Genomic DNA, 18484 nt, shown 5'->3' with positions numbered 1-18484 from the left:
TGATGATAAATTTTCACCCCATGTCTTCCTGTGCGCAGAGAAATTATTGGTCGTAGTCGACTGCGCCAGTCGACTGCGACGAGTGCTAAGTCTGGCAACAACCTGAGTCAAAGTCAAAAACATAAAAAAAGCATCGTCCGGTCAACCTTTTTTTATACGTCGTTTTTTTTTTTTTTTTTTTTAACTTTAAACGGGTTGTCGACAGAAAATTCGACCATTTAACGGCCAAGATAGCCCCGGAGTCGATGCCGCCGAGGTAACGCGCCGAAGGCAGAAAGAGCGGCCCATATTCGTTTCTGGTTGTGCTTACTGAATTCCGTGGTCGATGGAGTAACTCACCAGCCTTGTGCGTTTCAGCAACACCAAAAACGACGGTAATAACGAAACGTCGCGCGCTAATCAATAGAGAAAGTGGCGCATGAAGTTCATCAACTTGGTGGGACGCCGCTTACAGGAGGGGAAAAAGCGTTCTATGTAACCGCCCTAGAGCTTCCTGTACCCAAGAAGTCAGCGAGGCGTATACTGACGCGGGTTGCAACGACCCTCAGCCGTCGGGAACTTGTCGGCAGGGCATGCGCACAGCTGATCCAGGCAGGTGAGGTCGGGGTCTTTCAGCCAGCACTGCTGCGTTGTGTTGCACGGCTCCCCTGTGACGACAAGACAGAGGAAAGGAGGCAATGGAAATATTGCCACGCGCGTCGACGAGCGAACGCTTGCATGGCCGAGTTCAATAAAAATAATGCGAGCGTGACTGAGTGGTTAAGGCGTATCCAGATGACGGACCAAATTGCTGTTTCGGTCCGCGGGCCGCGCATCACGTGATCTTACGTCACCGGTTTTCGAGGTCCGCTGGCGGTCCGCGGCCCGCGCTTGTGAGAAATGCCAAGCGACTTTTCTTGCCCGGACCTTGGCGGCGGACCGCGGCGTTTCTAGTATAATTGAAGTGCTAAGTCTGGCAACAACCTGACTAGCATAACGTATTGTTTGTTTTCCATAATTTGTCCTGCATTTCGGAATTTTCCAAGGTTGGTGATGTCTAGACGGGTAATGATTCTCTGTTTCTTTTAATTCAGATAGTTGAAGAATTGTACTGGAACGGCCGTAAGTAGCATTTCTGTAAGCTATTGTTAAACGGTAGTTATAAATTTGCTGTATGTTAAGGATCCTATATAATTGAAACAATGATTCGGTGTGATGAATGTAAGAAACATCTGCTATTATTCGTATCACCTTTTTTTGCAATAAATGTATCATATTTAAATTTGAATCAGACGTATTTCCCCAGACGAGATTGCAATAACACAAATGGGAATAAAATAATGAGTTATATAAAACCCTTTTTACGCTTTTCGGTAGAACATGTCTATGTTTGTTCATATTTCCTACAGATTTACCCAGTTTAGAGCAGAGCTTTCTTATATGGTTAGTCCAGAGCATATTATCACAAAAAATAACTCCAAGTGTTTTAACACTATTTACAAATTCAATGTGCAAGGATCCAAATTTGAGAGGATTGTATAATCTATCGCTCGAACCACGTGGGCGAAATAATATTGCTTTTGTTTTTGAGACATTAATAGTTAAACAATTTACTTCAGCCCATGTTTTTAATTTTATAAGAAACGCATTTGCTTTATTTACAAGACCCTCCTCGGATGAATCTGAAAAAAATACACTGGTGTCGTCTGCATAGATAATATATTTGCAACTTGAATCGAGTTTCACTATGTCATTTATATATAACAAAAAAAGAAGTGGCCCGAGGATACTTCCCTGGGGAACTCCTGATAATATATTTAAAGGTGTTGATCTCTGACTTTTAATTTGCACAAATTGGGAGCGATGCTGTAAATAGGACTTAATTAGTGTGAGTGGAAGGTCGCGAATGCCATAAGAAAATAATTTATCTAGCAGGATTAAATGATTTATGCAATCAAATGCTTTGCTGAAATCTAAAAACAATCCAAGCGTCAAAATTTTGTCTTCGAAATTTCTAAGTATATGTTCTTTTTGAACTAATAAGGCTGTTTCTGTTGATCTATGTTTTCGGAATCCAAATTGACAGTCAGTAATGAGCGAGTGCTTATCACAGAAATTAATAATGCGGGAGTGAATAATCTTTTCTAACCCTTTTGAGAATACTGGAAAAATGGATATAGGACGGTAATTTCCTAACTCATTTTTGTTTCCTGATTTGAATAAAGCTACAACTTTCGCGATTTGCATTTTTTTAGGAAAGATACCGGAAGATATTGCGAGGTTGTATATGTATGTTATATATGGGGCAATAATATCTGCTACATATTTTACAGGTTTAATTTGTAAATCATCCGCATCACGACTGCCACTGTTACTCAGACACATAATAGAGGAACACACTTCAGTCTCATATGTGGGGTACATAAAGAGCGATTCCGAGATAGGCTTAATATTTTCTGACGCTTCATGATAATAAGAGTTGTTCCCGATATTCACAAAATGATTGTTAAATACGTTTGCCAGGTTTGAGGCACTTAAGACCTCTCCATTATGTTTAAAATTTTCGAAACTTTCTGGCTTGTAAGACGAATTGAAAACACTATTTATACGTTTCCATAATATATCGGCCTTTTTTAGACACTCAGCATCAAACAGACTAGAATAATAAATTCTTTTAGATTTTCTAATTTCCGTTGTTAATTGGTTTCTGTATTCTTTGAAATTGACTAATGCTATTCGTTGGTATCTCTATAAGGACCTCCGCACTGCTTTGCGGCGGCCGTTTTAAATATACCTTTTGCTCGATGTCATCGCAACTGTTATTGCGACGACATGTTTTAAGCAGAACTCTGCTTTAAAAAATCAGGACAATTACTAAAGAAAGAGCAGTGATTCCCGATATGCATCACGTGAAATAAAAACTTTTTTTGAAAGCGGTCTTTATCTTTTTTTTTCAAAACAAAACGGGAAAACACCGCATAATGCAATATAGAAGTGCTACACTTACCGCCAAAAAGGTAGCAAACGAACCTCGCCCACCTTTCCGTGGTCTATTGTGCCACTTGATTTTGGCTGGCGTTACTAATTCATTCTGCAAAAAGGCTTTCCCCTTCAGGCGTCTGTTCGCACTCGGAGCTTGCGCAAACAAAATAAAACGGAATAAAAACTGTACACGAAAACGCGTTTCCACCCAAAGTTTTCAGGTATCTGGCATGGTTGCTTCTTTTTGACAGATGCGAGGGGTTACGGCGCATCAGGTATGGTCTTTCTGTAGATCGTTCCCTCTTTGTGTACAGGCTTCACCTCGCTGTTCATCTGCACCCTGTCGCACTGACGGTCAATCAGAATGAAACGACATTTAGAAAACTATCGCTCGCCAAGAAACTATATTTAGCTCTTAGTTCATTGTCGATTGAACATTATGCAAGAGCCTGAGTACAAACCAGGCTAAGTTTTCCAGCAAGACACTTGATGCTGTGTCAAGCCGATTGACCCTCGAATTTACGTGTTCTTTGTTATTGAACCAGGTGTTCACTTGTCTCCAAGTTCATTGAGACGTTGTTTTTCTTGTTGCCGCAGGGGGACCACCGCGCGAACGCAGTGGGTTGACACGTTCACGAAGACAAAGAAACAGGCGACGACGAAACAGTCGACAGTGCGATTCTAAAGTGATAAAAAAACTGGAACTGCTTTTATGCGCTTGGTGAAAAATGAAGGCATCACAGACAACACAATTTTATGAATTACAGACAAGCGGGAGAATCCAAACTGATACTGGAGCGTCCCAAACGATAATGCACGATGATGTACGCGCAGCCCTATATGCAGCCGGGGAAACAGAAAGCGATGACCACAAGTAGCATGGCGGCCGCACCACTTCCGGAATACACGCGCCTGCGCAGTTGGCTTGCTTACACTGGTCTATTACACACCGATAGTAGAAAAAAAAAAGATGTGTACAAATTTCTGTAATGCGAAATTAGAGCCCAGCTTTTGAGGAGGAGGAGGGGAGGGTACGGAGGGGAGGTCATGCCCCTCCTCGTCCGTACGCTCTCCTTGTCCTCCATGATTCTCTCCTCTGCTCCTCCTGCTCCTCCGTTGCCTCCTCTCCCGTCCTCCTTCAATCCATTTCCCCGCTAACTTTAGCGGGAAAAATGACGTAACATAACTTGGTGTCAGTCGCCTATGAATAAATTCAGTTTCTACGCTAGATTTAACGGGGAAATTGATGTCACTTGACCTCAACAATTCAATTCTCCACTAAATTTAACGGGGAAAAAAGTGAAAGCCGTTTACAACTCCCTGTAACGCCGAATTAGAGCGCAGCTCTGGAGGAGGAGGGTGGAAGGGTACTGAAGGGGATGGTTCAACTGACCTCGGGGGATTGTGGGGGGGGGGGCACGTGACGATGCCGATGACGTCATCAGTGATGATGACGATGCGGATGCCGGTGACGTCATCAGTGACGTCACTGATGACGTCATCAGCGATGACGATGCGGATGCTGGTGACGTCATCAGTGGCGTTACTGATTACGCGTCATCGGGGTTCACGTGACCTCAGGGGAGTCACGTGACCTCGAGGGGTCACGTGACCTCAGATGAAGGGGAGGAGGGTCACGTGACCCCGGGGGGGGGGGGGGGGGCTCGCGCGGTGCATTATGGGACATTTCTCATAATGCACCGCGCGGTTACGCCGACGGCGACGCCTCTCAGGCCGGAAACAGGCCCCTAAGAGCTGCGCTCTAAAACAATAAACAACCTGATATGTACACAGCTTTTGCAATAAGAACATTTGATACGAACTGCGTGAGCTCCCACGCACTCTTCCTGAGCCTACTCCTTGCCTTCCATGCAGCCGATCCATAAGAAATGCGGGGCTGCTTGACTCCAAAGTTCTTTGCATACCAGGCACTGCCAGTCTCTTGTGGTGTGCATCGCGCGGTCTACAGAACGCTCGGACACTGCATGCAACTCGGGGGATCATTATTTATCTCCCTCCTCGACGTCACTTTTTTTTTTTTTTTGGGAGGGGGGGGGGGGGGGCATGAGGGGATGGGGGGGGGGGGGGAGCGGAAGGCCTGTCCTTGGTTGGTTCCGCCAACATCACCTTTCCGTTGTTGGGAGATGACGTTCGAGCAGCGATAATCTGTCCGACATGCTTGCTTTTGTTTTTTTGTCCTACGTTAGGTACAGAAGAAATGTTGTTGAAACTTGAAACGTCGGAAAGAACGCGCCTACTATAGCACAGTCTTTTTTTATTTTAAAGCGACAGCTTTTCGCGTTCATTTTACTCGCCTTTGAAGCGCTTCCTTCGGTACGCCGCAACGTGTGCGAGTTGTACGAAGGGACGCTGTTTGTTGACACTTTCGAGAGCTTTGTTCATGTCACTTGTGCGCTATAGACTCCTTCTTGTTTTTCTTTTATACGTTCAAACCATTCTAGACACCTGGATAAAAAGATTATTACTCAGGATTGACCAGGAGACTGATGCGTTATCGACATGCGCGATGTCCCGTTACGCAGATAAGTGTTTCGCTAAAAAACGTAACCACAGATTTCTAAAATATGGTCCACACGGAACGAATAAAGCTTATCAATAAAATTAGGGCTTTCCGTGGCAGAATAATCGGTGCCAACCGGGGTGCACGTCTCGAAGCGAAACGTCGCGCTGAATGTTGTGCCTCTTTCGGCAGGGCACTGACACATTAGAATTCTATCTTTTTTTTTATTGTTTGAAAGGATTAAAAACGATGCCTGGACATTGCCCTCAAAAATTGAAACTTGGGACTATAACATTTGTAAAGTAAAAAAAAAAAAAAAAAGAAACATTTTCTAAAAGCCGCATTTGAAGTGCCCGCGCGATCCACGCCAGTGGAGTGACGTCAACATTTGAGGGCTCCTGAGAGTCCAGTTTCTTTCGTGCCTCCGCTCCGAAAGCGAGGACGTGAGAGCGGGAGAAGGGCGCCGGCGTCGCGGGAACCACCGTGCAGTGCTGCCTATCGCTTCGAGCAGACGACGGTGCCCCGGCGGTGTCACAACCGAAACTACGATACACAGACACCAAACCCGGTTGTTTTGACCGTTTGACGATTTCCTTTTCGAAGTCTGAGAAGTCATCGGGCACCTAAAAAAGACCACTTTGTCCGATTCCTTGACTCACCGATCACCCTCTGCTACATGCGTCGAGCGTCGCCATGTTTTCCGAGGGAGGATACAAATCCAGAAGGCGACATCACAACAGACTCCGATTTTTGGCATTTCAAAAAGAAGGGCCGTAGTGCGTTCGAAATTGCGTTAAAAAACATGTTTTATCATTGCCGTTATTAAATGTTATAGAAATGTCGCCTACAAAGCTTCTAAATTTCATGATTATTGACGTCACGAATTAAAAAAAGCGAGGAGGCGAAAAGCGGGAGAGGAAAACGCCAAAAATAAAAAGGCGCGCGCGCGCGCGCGTGTGAAAATTTTTTTCGCGATGCCGTTTTTTTTTTTTTTTTTGCGTGTCTATAATTACAACGTGCATCGTCTTAGACAATAAAAAAATACGACCTTTGGGGTGTCAGTGCCCCTTTAACTCCGCATTTATGTTTTCTGAAACCTCTTGCCGATAGCTCTCTATTTTTACACATGCAAAATGCACCGGACACGGCACCTCTATGTAAAGTTTGAACTTAGTTCGAATGCCTGTCGAAGAGATGAATGGCGCTAAGCTCTTACTGTCACACTTTGCCCCGCGTCTTATTTTACCTCACCTTACCCTAAGCATGTGGAAGAAAAAGTCGTTGGCGCGGCCTATATATATATATATATATATATATATATATATATATATATATATATATATATATATATATATATATATAATTTTTTTTTTGAGTGAGTTGTATGCACAGGTTTCCAGGGAAGTCAGGGCGGCGTGCGCCTGAGTAGCGGACTACTCGCTAAAAATGTCTGAATCCGTCGTATTCACAGAAACAAATACACACGAAACATGGTTTCTTTAATTCCGATTTTGATTCCCTTCATAGCAATGCTGACACTTAAAGTATTGTGAACTACCTTAGCGAGAAGCCGTCAGTTAGAAAATGGCGATTATTAGTCGTGTTCTTTATTTATTCGGGGCGCAGATTTACGTTTCGCCTAATGTCTGCATTTCCACCGCCGCGCTTGTAATTTGCGGTTATTGACTTCCCCTTTATTGAAACCCATGCAGTGTTTTCCTATCATCAATATAATAACAGCTGTGAGCAATATATCTTCGAAACTTGCCTGCGACCGACCAGATGGTCTCCGGTGTCATCTGGCTGACCTTTTGACGACCGTTCAGAGGACCCAGTTCTGGAAGCTGAACGAGCCAGGCGTGTCAACATTCACGACACGGAGACGCAGTAGAGGCAAAATCCTGACGTTTTCTCAGCACTTTCCAGTAATCTTCACTTGCGTACACGATAATGACGAGAGATACTGCTAAGTCGTCAATCTCACAAAAGAATCTGAGATGGATATTTCTTCGTCGTCTTCTTCTCAATAAATTTCCTTACAGATAAATATATTTTTCTTTTTTTTTGGGGGGGGCGAACATTTGCGCGACAGTAGCGAGGTCAGAGCCTCCTATAGACGCTTTGCATCATCTATGCGTGCGCCATAACTGCCCTTCCGTTTTTGTTTTCTCTTATTCCGTTTACTTCACTTCATGATTAAGACAGCAGGACAGGTTATTGCCATTTTAGTTTCCGCTGTGTCCTTCTCCCTTGCTTTGGCATTTGTGGAGGCTCATCAACGCCTGGTTCAATGGCTCGGCATATCACTAAGACAAGAGAAAGTCAGCAGTGGCCTCTTTAATCTGGCTCGCGTGTAAAGCGTGTGTGCAATTCTTCTCTGCCTAGACCCTCACTGAAAATCAGTCTACCGACCCTGTGCAGATCTAAACCCGACGCTCTGATGGCGCAACTACCCAGACAACACCCGACATCCTCAGGACGTCCTCGAAAGGTACAAACCTCCTCAAGGTTTTCAAGACGTCCTCAGGACATCCTGAGAACGTCAGTCGCTGGATCATCCTAGAAACGTCCTTCCGAGGACTTATTGAGGACGAAGGATACAAAGTTAGAGGTAATATATACGTCCTCAATTTGATTACGTTTTTAAACAAATAAATGAATGAAATAGCGGTAGTATACACAGTTCACGTTCACTGCTCAACTAAATTTCACATACAAATTATCACATGTAGTTGCGTAAGTTTAGGACATCTTTTAACTATAGTTTTGATCAAACAATTATTTAATAAAACCAGGACGCACAACAATTATTATTAGTTTTGTATTTGCGCAGTATTTCGAAATTCAGTTCCATTGGCAACATTCAATCTAGGTGGCGCAAGCTACCGCCTACTACAAGGTGTACCGTTATGGCAATTATCCACCCATCAGAGAGACTCAAGTAAGCTAAGCCAAGCCAGGACAGAAACATAAATAGCGCCGAGGTTGATGATGACTTGATAATGTGGATGCTTGGGCTAGATGGTAATTCATGTTTGGATGGAGCAGCGTGGATACAGTCACACTCACAGGCACACAAGAAGGAAACAAACTCGCAGCGCTGATTAACAACTCAGTCATATATTTCTTCTTCCTCATATCGTCATCTTCTCCTCCTTCGCCGTTAATGAGAACATTTAAAATTTTTAAACACCAGAAACCAAATAGTCAATAAACATTAATAAATAAATGATAAATAAATAAATAAATAAATAAATAAATAAATGACAACTAAAAAGAAATAAAACTTAAAAAATTAAAAGAAATATTTTTTTAAGTTTCATTTTTTAATTGTAATTTCTTTTCTAAAATATATTTTTTAACTTTATTTTAATTTTTTTTAATTTTCTTAGTTTTATGTACTTTTAGCTGTCATTTATTTATTTGTTATTTACTTATTAATGTTTATTGGCTATTTGGTTTCTTGTGTTTAAAAGTTTAAAATATTCTCATTAACGGTGAAGGAGAAGATGATGACGATTTGAGGAAGAAGAAAATTATATATCACTGAGTTGTTAGTCAGTGCTGCGAGTCTGTATATCCGCGCTGTTCCATCCAAATTGATGATGGCAGCAATGCAAGGCAGGAGACAAAGGTTAGTGTGTTTTTAGATGAATTATTCTAAATGGCGGAAAGCAATGAACGGCGATTTCGACAGGAAAGATGCCGGCGCGTAAACGAATGCTTCGAGCTTTCCAACTGTGCGAAAGTAGACTCGGTAGCAAGGGTATCTTCCTCGCACGAACATTAATTGTGATTTTTTTCTAGACCATCTTAGCTTTCTGCTGTGACTGTCACCACAAATCAATGTTTTAGGAGCAGTGAAATCAAATGTTGAGTGCGCAAACAAAGCTGACGTGGAGACCATCATCAAAGTATGGCTGCGCCACGCTGGAGAGAAACTGAAAAAGCTTCAGTCAAAGGCCGGAGATGTTCGACATGATGGTAAGTTTCTCATATTACCTGTTTTTATTATTAATGCTTATGGAATTGATTTTTTTCTGCAGATCCCGCTCACTATTTGGACTAGTGCTGGCCAAGATGCGAACCCAGACTGCACGTCTGGTTGAAAAAGTCATGTATAACATTTGCTCTGCAATAAAGTATTTCTTGAACAGTTACCTTTGTTTGCAATAATAAATAGCACGATCATGGTCATAGTTACAGGCTAAGAACATAGCGCAAAGAAATACGCAGAGGAGAAAGCCGACAGGATGCTGGAGGGGAGAGGTTTTTGTCTCTCCTCTTCAGCATTCCGCCAGCTTTTTTCCTCCTTTCCCTTGCCCTGTGTTCTTAGCCTCTCACTGACTAGTGATCTAGAATTAGTGTGTGAATTTCACTTTAAAATAGTGCACAACAAAGCATATTTTTCCTGCAGGCAGCTCCTGCAGGCATCTTCAGGTTCAAAATCCAGTTGAAGAAAACCTAGAAACAATAAAAATGAAAGCATCCTAACAGCTCAGTGAACAGCTGCACCTGCAGTGCATTGTCCTAAAAATGTACTAGAAAAATCCTTGGCTGCCCTCCTGAGGACGTTCTGAGGATGTCCTAAGGCCGGACAATAGGACGTTTTTAGGATGTTTCCAGGATCATTTGAGGACATCCTCAGGACATCATAATGTCCTCAAAAGGCTGTGCTGAGGACATCCTGGGGATGTCCAAGTGTTGTCTGGGTAGAGTGTACTGGAAAGTACACTCCAGCGCAACTACACAGGCTCTCCACACCAGAAAAAAGAGAACGTCTTCGAAAGCATAAAACAGAAAAAAAAAGATGTTCGTCTTTTTACGACACCTTCGATTCACTAACTTGAGGGTGCTTAATATAGCCGGGCATCACCTCCTATCACCGCCGTCACAGCAGCAATATTGGAGCTTTTGAGAGTGCCGAAAGGTGACTCTGAGTTTTCAAAAGGGTCTGTTCACAGCCCCCGTGCAAGAACCGGAGCTTCTCCGCACAACTATTTAGGAAGCACCATCCTACGGCTGCCGCGTCTACAGAATAATTCGCACACGATGCAACCCACGTAAGCTCGTCCGAACATCCGGCTCTGGCTCATCTGAGCCTGACAGATGCAGCGGTGTCTTGGCACTTCTGAGCTTACCGGGTTTCCGCGTCCCGAAGGTATCAAAACACCGGCAATATTACCAGGTGAGTAATAAACCCTTAGCTGCTATTTCGGCCAGAAGAATTGCGCCTATTTGTTGCGCTGGCAGTGAGCGCGTTAAGTCGGCGCTTCTTTACTCCTACTCCGACGCTCCGAGTTTCATGCTCCGAGCGCAGCAACTAAACGGCGCATAGCGTACAAGAGCGCGACACACCGAGGCTGCGTTCCAAACCTACTCGAATGGATTTAAGTTACCCTGGCAGATTATGTCACGTGACAAGAAAAATAGAGAAACGCTGGACGCGGGTAGGTTTTCGATGACCACCTTTACCCTAGAGTTGGATCGAGTAAGTTTTGGAACCCGGCCAGAAACTATCAACGAGCCACACGAATTCCTTCCAACCGTGAATACGGGTGGCAGAAGCCGAAAATATTTCGGAGATAAATAATTAGGCCCGTGTGGAGCAGCAGAGTCTAAAGCAAAAGAGACGGCGACGTTATGAAGTTTCTACGAATGTTTTCATATTTCTGAAAGGTTTGCGTGCACATTCCTGGAAGGTTACCTTGGCCGATCTATTTATTGACCATGCATGCTGTTCCGATTTAAATTAAAGACAACATTCTTGAACCCGCTCATCGACGCAGGAAACCCCCAAATTTGTCAGAGATTCCCTGGTTCCGTCGGTTCCGTCGCGCAGCGGGATGGAAGCTACGCCGATACCGGCACACCGTCGTTCGATAGTACGCCAATTCGTTTTTAGGCGGAATGCATGAACAAACCTTTCCCGCAACGCTAACTGGTGTTTCGGCTTTCCAATCTAAGTATCTTTATTCGCTGCGGCTGGGCTAAGAATTCTAAGCAAGGCAGCTGTCTGACTGTCTTTTCATCAGTGTATCGAACCGAAAAAAATACGGGTTCGGTTACGGTTCAGGTTCAGGTAAATTTATTTTGTTCCGGTTCAGTTCCGGTTCGATTAATTCGATCCGCGAACCGGTTCGCAAACCGGTTCGGGGCGCTGAACCGGTTCGCGAACCGGTTCGGAAATTATAAATGACAAATTGCAACATCAAAATAAATTACAAATAAAACATCTGAAATCAGCACATACGAAACGGGATACATCGTAGTGTAAGGCTCAGGGATTTCTACCAGGAATGGTTTCTTTATGTGCACTCAAAGGTTACCTCACCGACGTTTACGCATTCGGACTTCATCTAATTGGGTCCGACGCAGTAGCTGTAAAATCCGCGACCTCCTTACAAAGTAGAACTCGCTAACTATCCCGCCACCTCGGCGTGCAAGCAATTGAAGGAACAGTGGGGAGAAAATACAGCTTTCTTTATTTGAACTAGCCTTCAGTAACTCAAATTAGACCCTTAAAGAAGTTTTCATTAAACAAGATACGGAATATGAAAAACACTTCACCGAACGCAACTCCAGAAGGACGTAATAGGATAAATATTAAAATAGAAGAGTTCGCTGTCTCACAAATATGTTAGCTTCTAAGTGCCTATACGAAACCGGATGCATTATTAGAGAGTTTTAGTACATCGTTCCCATGACTCCGATAACGATATCCCGATACTCCGCCACCGCCTCCCTTGCACATGCATAGTATCGTTATCGGGGCTATCGGAGGTATCGGAACGATCTACTAAAACTCTCTATTATCAAACTCCACAGTCTTTTCTTTTCTCATTCCGATCAAAGCAAGCTTCAAGAACTCGCGCGTTCTAGAAACGTGTTATGAAATGAGCACACAGCAGCATTTAGGATTTACGAGATTGTAAGGAAATGAAATACCGTGACGCGATTTATTTTTTTATTATTTTTTTTTTTTTTTGCACAGCCTTCCAATCATTTTTCTTCCGTGCAAGCCGCGACCAGCGCAATACTGGTTCCTATGTCAAGATTCATGGATGCAGCGTTTGTCAAGATTCATGGACGCAGCGTTTATATTCCTAAAACTGAGTGGAGAAGAAAAATATGTAAGCGAGGTGTGTGTCAGTTGACGGCACTTAAAAAACAAATGGCATTGATAGCACATTCATTGTCAACAGCGCGTGGCCGAACCGTTTTGACATGAGCCGGTAACCGTTATTTTTTTTTCCGGTTCAGTTCCGGTTCGGGTTCATCGCGATAATAATTTAACGGTTCGGGTTCGGGTTCAGTTCCGGAAAAAACACCGGTTCGGTTCCGGTTTTCGGTTCGGTTCGGTTCCGGTTCGACACCCTGCTTTTCATCACAACTATTCTGTCGCCGAGCTATCGGCACCTCGTTCGATAGATCAATTTGTTTTTCAGGCAAGACGCACAAACAAACCTTTTCGTCAACGCTCACTGATGTTTCGGCTTTCAAATCGAAGTATCTTTATTCGCTGGGCTAAGCATTAAAAAAGGGACAGAGCGGTCCGAATGTCTCCTCATCTCGACAACTTTTCTGTCGCTGTGCTATCGGCACGCTACCGTTTGACAGACAGGATTGGGCAGAAATACTCAAAATTGTATTTGGAAATACAAATACTGGGATACATTAAAATAGTAACTAAAATACTGATACTAAAATACATCTTTAAAAATGTATCGCGATACGTATCGGAAATACATTTTAAATACAGGCAAAAAGTCTTTGGAAATACAAATACAGGAATACATTTTAGGGAAGGCAGAAATACAAATACAGAAATATTGATACTGCGATACATTTTTCACATTTGTTTGAGACGTAAACTGAGATGAAGCTTGAAGTTTGAAGTGGAAGTTTTTGATCCCGAAATTAATTTCCTGTAGGCTTGGCACTTTGCCTTGAAGGTAGTGGTTTCGGACGGCGAGGAGTCTTCAATGGGCTAAAAAAAGGTTCCATCAAGGACTGACCGCGGTCCCTTCCCTGACATACTGTCTACCTGACGAGGCATGCGAAAAGACTTTGACCGCTAAATAAATTTTATGACGTCAAAACATCACCAATCCAATGAGGACGTTCAATGGGGACGTCCCTGCCAACATTGATCACATGACGTCGCGGTGGAATGAACTGGTATTCTTTATCTGTAGGAGGTGGCCTTGAACATGAAACTTTATCACGCTGCTCCATGAAAGTACAATACGTAGTTTCGTTGTAGATTACCTCGTTCAAGGTCGTGCAGGCAGTGTCATTTAGAATTTTCGAGAATAGTGAACCACTTGAAGCATCCTGAACATCTGTCCCATCTTCTGTTACGGTTGACAAAACGATACGGTGGCATCCCTGTTGTGAAGGTTCTTCCTGCCGACCCTCCGCCACCGACGCATGGATTGCAGTCCCCAAGTTTCGCCTAGCATCACCCAAACAGAGACCTCGTGTATTCGACCTGATATTGACGGCACAGGTGCGAGCTCTCCGAGAAGCAGCGCGCTCGAAACGAGTTGCAGGTGTACGAAGTCTGGGCCCGCACCGCGAGGCCACGTTTGGATTCCTTTTTGGGTTTCGAATCACCAGAGCCTTTTATGCTTGGAGAGTTCGGCGGTTCTTTGATCCAGCCGCCAGTCTGGCAGCACTGATCAAACAGTCTGGCAACTGTGCGCATCCGCCATGATGTGCCTTGCCGTCTAGCTTGATTGCACCTTTGAATTTAATTGCATTATAATTATAACCTTAAATTGCAAGCTTCACCCTTGTTTGGTGTACGGCTGGTGGCGGCTGATAAAACCCGTTTGCCCTACTGACTCGAGCCGGCAATCGGCTCGCTAGACTCCATGGAGCTAGAGACGACGACGGAAATGATCGTTCTGCGCTGCGCTCTGCCAGACGTTAGATGAAAAAGAAATGGGGGGCTGCAGTGCCGTTGGGTGCTCGAACAACGCGAAAAAGGGGTTCAGGATGTACCGGTTCCCGCAAGGAAAAGAAAACCGCGCAAGGCACAAGATCTGGGAAACCAAGAAGGGCTGACTGGAAGCCGAGTTCTCGATTGTGCGAGGTAAGTTTAGGATTAACGTATGACTAACGTAACAAAATGCTTGATTTTTCGACTTTCTCCTTACGCCAAAAAAAGCGCAAACGGCAAAACCTACACGCGTATTCATCGCATGTCAATGGGGACCCACTCGCCGGGAGGCACATCATGGCGGAAGCGGCGCCCGCTGAGTCCGCTAGACCTAGCGGGCCGTAAGCCCCTCCCACCCGCCGAACTCTCCCAGTATAAAAGGCTCTGCGGATCACCAGAGCAGCGCGTCACGTTTTCGTTGGCTGATGACGTACCCCTGAGCCGTGCAATATTACGGACGCAGCCGCAGAATCATTCGAATACGTGTTGAACTTCACTGCGTGTGTCATCCTACTATTTGGAATCAACCACCGCCTGGCTCGTGCTGCAACGAACCGTGACTCAGCTTTCCCCGCAAGGTGTACTGCGTACGCTAAGGCAAGAGAGACATTTATAAGCGGACATTGGATGCTAGCAAACAATCACTCAAGAAATCCCTACCTATGGACCTGCGGCAGAAGATGCTCCGACTCCACTCCTGGCGCGCCACCTGGTTCAAGTTCCCGACTACGCAAAACTTTAAGAGAAAGGAGGACGCATGGAAAAATAGTTTGGAGAATCGGAAGGAACCTTGGTCAGCATAGCAACAATGTTCCAGCATTTTCTTGACCATGGTGCCCTGAGAAGTAATACAAAAAAAAAAAAAAATGCGTTCGGACTTGTTTTTGTTTTTATTCGGGAAAAGGGAGGGGGGCGGAGTATTTCTCAAGAAGTGTAATGAAATACATCTCACCCTGATTGTATCGCGATACAATCAAACATTCCAAATGTATTTCGATACAGTAATACGGATACTGGTGGAAAAAATGTATCGCGATACAATCAAACATTCCAAATGTATTTCGATACAGTAATACGGATACTGGTGGAAAAAATGTATTGCGATACAGAAATACAGATACGAAATGTACTTCAGAAATACTATCGCGATACATTTGTATCGCGATACTGCCCAACCCTGTTGACAGATGAATTTCATTTTCAGGCGAAATGCACGAACAAACCTCTTTCGGAACGCTAATTGCTGTCTTGAATTTCAAATCAAATTGTTTTTACCGGCTGGATTAAGCACTAATCAACTGAAAAGGGGCAGCGGTCCGGCTACGCCTCTCGTCTCGACGGTCTCAACAGCAGCGCAGCCATCTTGTTTGTTTACGTGACGTCACGGAGCGCGAAGAAGTCACTCGCGCTCCGAGAAATTCTCGGTGCACGAAGAGCGCGCTCGAGTGTCAGTCTCCGGTGGCACTCCTGTCCGTTTAGGGGGGATCGGTGGCCGAGTGGTCTAGCGCACACCAGCTCGGAGCACGTGGAGCGAAAGCTCGCGCTGCAGAACCCAGGGATCCTGGGTTCGAGCCCCACCCCTGCCCGTTTCGATCTGGATGAGCATCGTACCGGCGTGCGGTCGTGTGTCACTACTGCGTGATGCACGTTAAAGACCCCAGGCTAGCGGCTGTACCGCACTGGTTAAATTTTTCATCTACAGCTGGGAGACTCGTCGCCCCTGTGAGGCAGACCAAGTTCTAGGCTGTATAAAAACACACACACAACCCAATTTTTTTCCTGTCCGTTTAGTGGAAGGAGCGCCAAACTCTCGCGCTCCGGAGCACGGACTTAACGCGCCCAGTATAACCCTTAAACGCACTATAGTTATTTTTATGTAGTGATACATTTGCAGCACGTTCAATCATCGTACATCTGGCATATCAAAGTCAAATTTGGGGGTTTTACGTGCCAAACCTACGAAAGCATCTGGCACGCCCCAGCGGAGGACTGAGGATTAATTTGGACCACCTGGGGATCTTTTGACGTGCAACCGAAAGCTCGGTTACACGGCGCCTTCTCCGCAATAAGCCTCCGTCAGCTTGCGGGCACCTCGGTCGGGATTCGGACCCGCCACCTGGGGATCCGTAGGCCGGCGCTCTCGCCTCGGAGCCACCGAGGCGGCTGTACATCTGGCATATGGCGTGTCACTACATTGGCACCAGCGCTGTATTCATATGGAGTATTCACCGGCGGTCATGGCTGTGGGCGCGGCTTCTTCGGCCCTCTTGGTGGTCGTCCTGGTGGCGAGCTTCCGCAGCTCTTTCGCAACGTGCATACCCCCCCCCCCCCCTCCTTACCCAGATTTCCGGTTTTAGCAGGCTATTAATATGAGCTCGTTCTGAGCATGCGTTATAAACATCTCCCTCAAATATGGCGCCCAATGAATACCACTTATTCGTTAAGTAACAATAGTGGTGGGCAAGCTGGAGTAAATCTGCAGAAGTAATAACCTTTCTTACTATTATTAGCAGAGTGCTTTATCAGCCGAATTCAATGAGAAAACCTACAGGATAAGGTCAACCCCCCCCCCCCCCCCCTCCCCTTGGTTAGTTTGATTTTTAACCAACAGAGGACAATGGGATCGCCTTCCATACCGGTACATCAACGCGATAAACCGTGTGTGGTGGCACCTCTATACAGGGTCGCTAAACTCGTCAAGCACAACTTTGTGCCCGAAGTTTGCGGAACGCGCTAATTGGACTCTCGCGACGCTGACGTCGCGCCGAGCGAGGTGTCAATCATTCGAACGCTCGTTTCTTTGAGAGAGGCAGAATGTAGCAAAGTTCACCGAGGCGCGCGTGCGGCGTGTGAGGGGCGCGAGGAGCCCGCTGATTAAACGGCTTCGCCGATGACGTAGCGCCCGTTTCTCCCTGCATCCCTACGCCAAGCTAAAATTAATGCTTTGCAGATTGTCCCTAGGCGACCTGCTGACGCTCAAAATCCCTCCGAAGTTTGTGTAAAAAAGAAACCTCGTTTGTCGAAGTTGTCGCTGACGTCAAAGTGACGTTTCCGAACTTTGCGAGAGCCGTGGTTTGAGCTCGAGATCTTCGCTTCGGATCGAGGTGAAGTTAAACTTTGTCAACATGGCGGTGCCGTACGCTGCGGCCGAGCTTATCTTCCGCCACCGTCGGCGTCGCTACTGAGACCACCGGGGACGCCTTCCGACTCCCCGACGACGACTTTCGGCGACAGTACCGGCTATCGAAAGCCGTTGTGCGTTGACTCTGCGACGAGCTTCGTTGGGCGCCCGGACTTCGAGGCGGCGGACAATCGCGTCTACCATGACTTTGGAACAACAAGTTCTCTGCGCGCTCCGGTTCTTCGGAACCGGTAGGTTTCAAGGCATGGCGGCGACTGACGAGCACCTGTCAGTCTCCCACATGACTGTGAGCCGGGCTGTCAGAGTTTTTGCGGCTGCAATAGTTTTTTGTTTTTGTTTTTGTTCTGTAATATCCGAAGAGGTACTAATAAGCTGGTATATAATTCAGGATGTTGGGAAACAAACGAAAACCTGGGTAATTCTTGGGTAGGGTCGAGTCTCCCGGCAGCCGGCAGAATTATTTCCCCGAAATTCTACTGGCAGTCGTCATTCATTGGCGGTCAAATCAGTTCATCGAACGACGTGTCATCGACAGATCGTTTCATCGGCACGCGATGTAATCACATGAAAGAGATTTTCTTCCGTTAGAGGTACATACACCTTAAACATTTTCACACCTTTATAGATGTAAGTGGGGTGTCCCATAACTAACACCCTAATAAGTGTAGCGATGGACCTTATAAAAGAAATATAAACCTCACACCTTTAAAAATGTGTGATTTTTTAAACACGTTTCTTAAAACGTGTGACAATGCACAACACCTTTTTATAGAAATGTAAAACTACAATACCCCTTCTCATCAGGCTATACATTTAAGTTGGGTGTCCCATAACTAACACCCTAATAAGTGTAGCAATAGACCTTATAAAAAATGTAAACCTCACTCCTTTAAAAATGTGTGATTTTTTTAAA

General features: G+C 45.1%; 1 protein-coding gene across 1 annotated transcript in view; it reads right to left on the bottom strand.

Annotated features, from left to right (window-relative positions):
• LOC121047486 overlaps window positions 1–18484 on the bottom strand; it is a 46207-nt gene that overhangs the window by 11997 nt on the left and 15726 nt on the right. Inside the window, exon 2 of the mRNA XM_042291561.1 lies at window positions 528–647. Coding sequence (XP_042147495.1) covers window positions 528–647 — 120 coding nt within the window. The remainder of the gene's footprint in view (window positions 1–527; window positions 648–18484) is intronic.

Source organism: Ixodes scapularis, unplaced genomic scaffold (genome assembly GCF_016920785.2).
Source record: "Ixodes scapularis isolate PalLabHiFi unplaced genomic scaffold, ASM1692078v2 PGA_scaffold2__306_contigs__length_199485367, whole genome shotgun sequence".
Classification (NCBI taxonomy): domain Eukaryota; kingdom Metazoa; phylum Arthropoda; class Arachnida; order Ixodida; family Ixodidae; genus Ixodes; species Ixodes scapularis.
The sequence above is the reverse complement of the archived record's forward strand: the minus strand, read 5'-3'. Positions and strand labels throughout refer to the sequence as shown.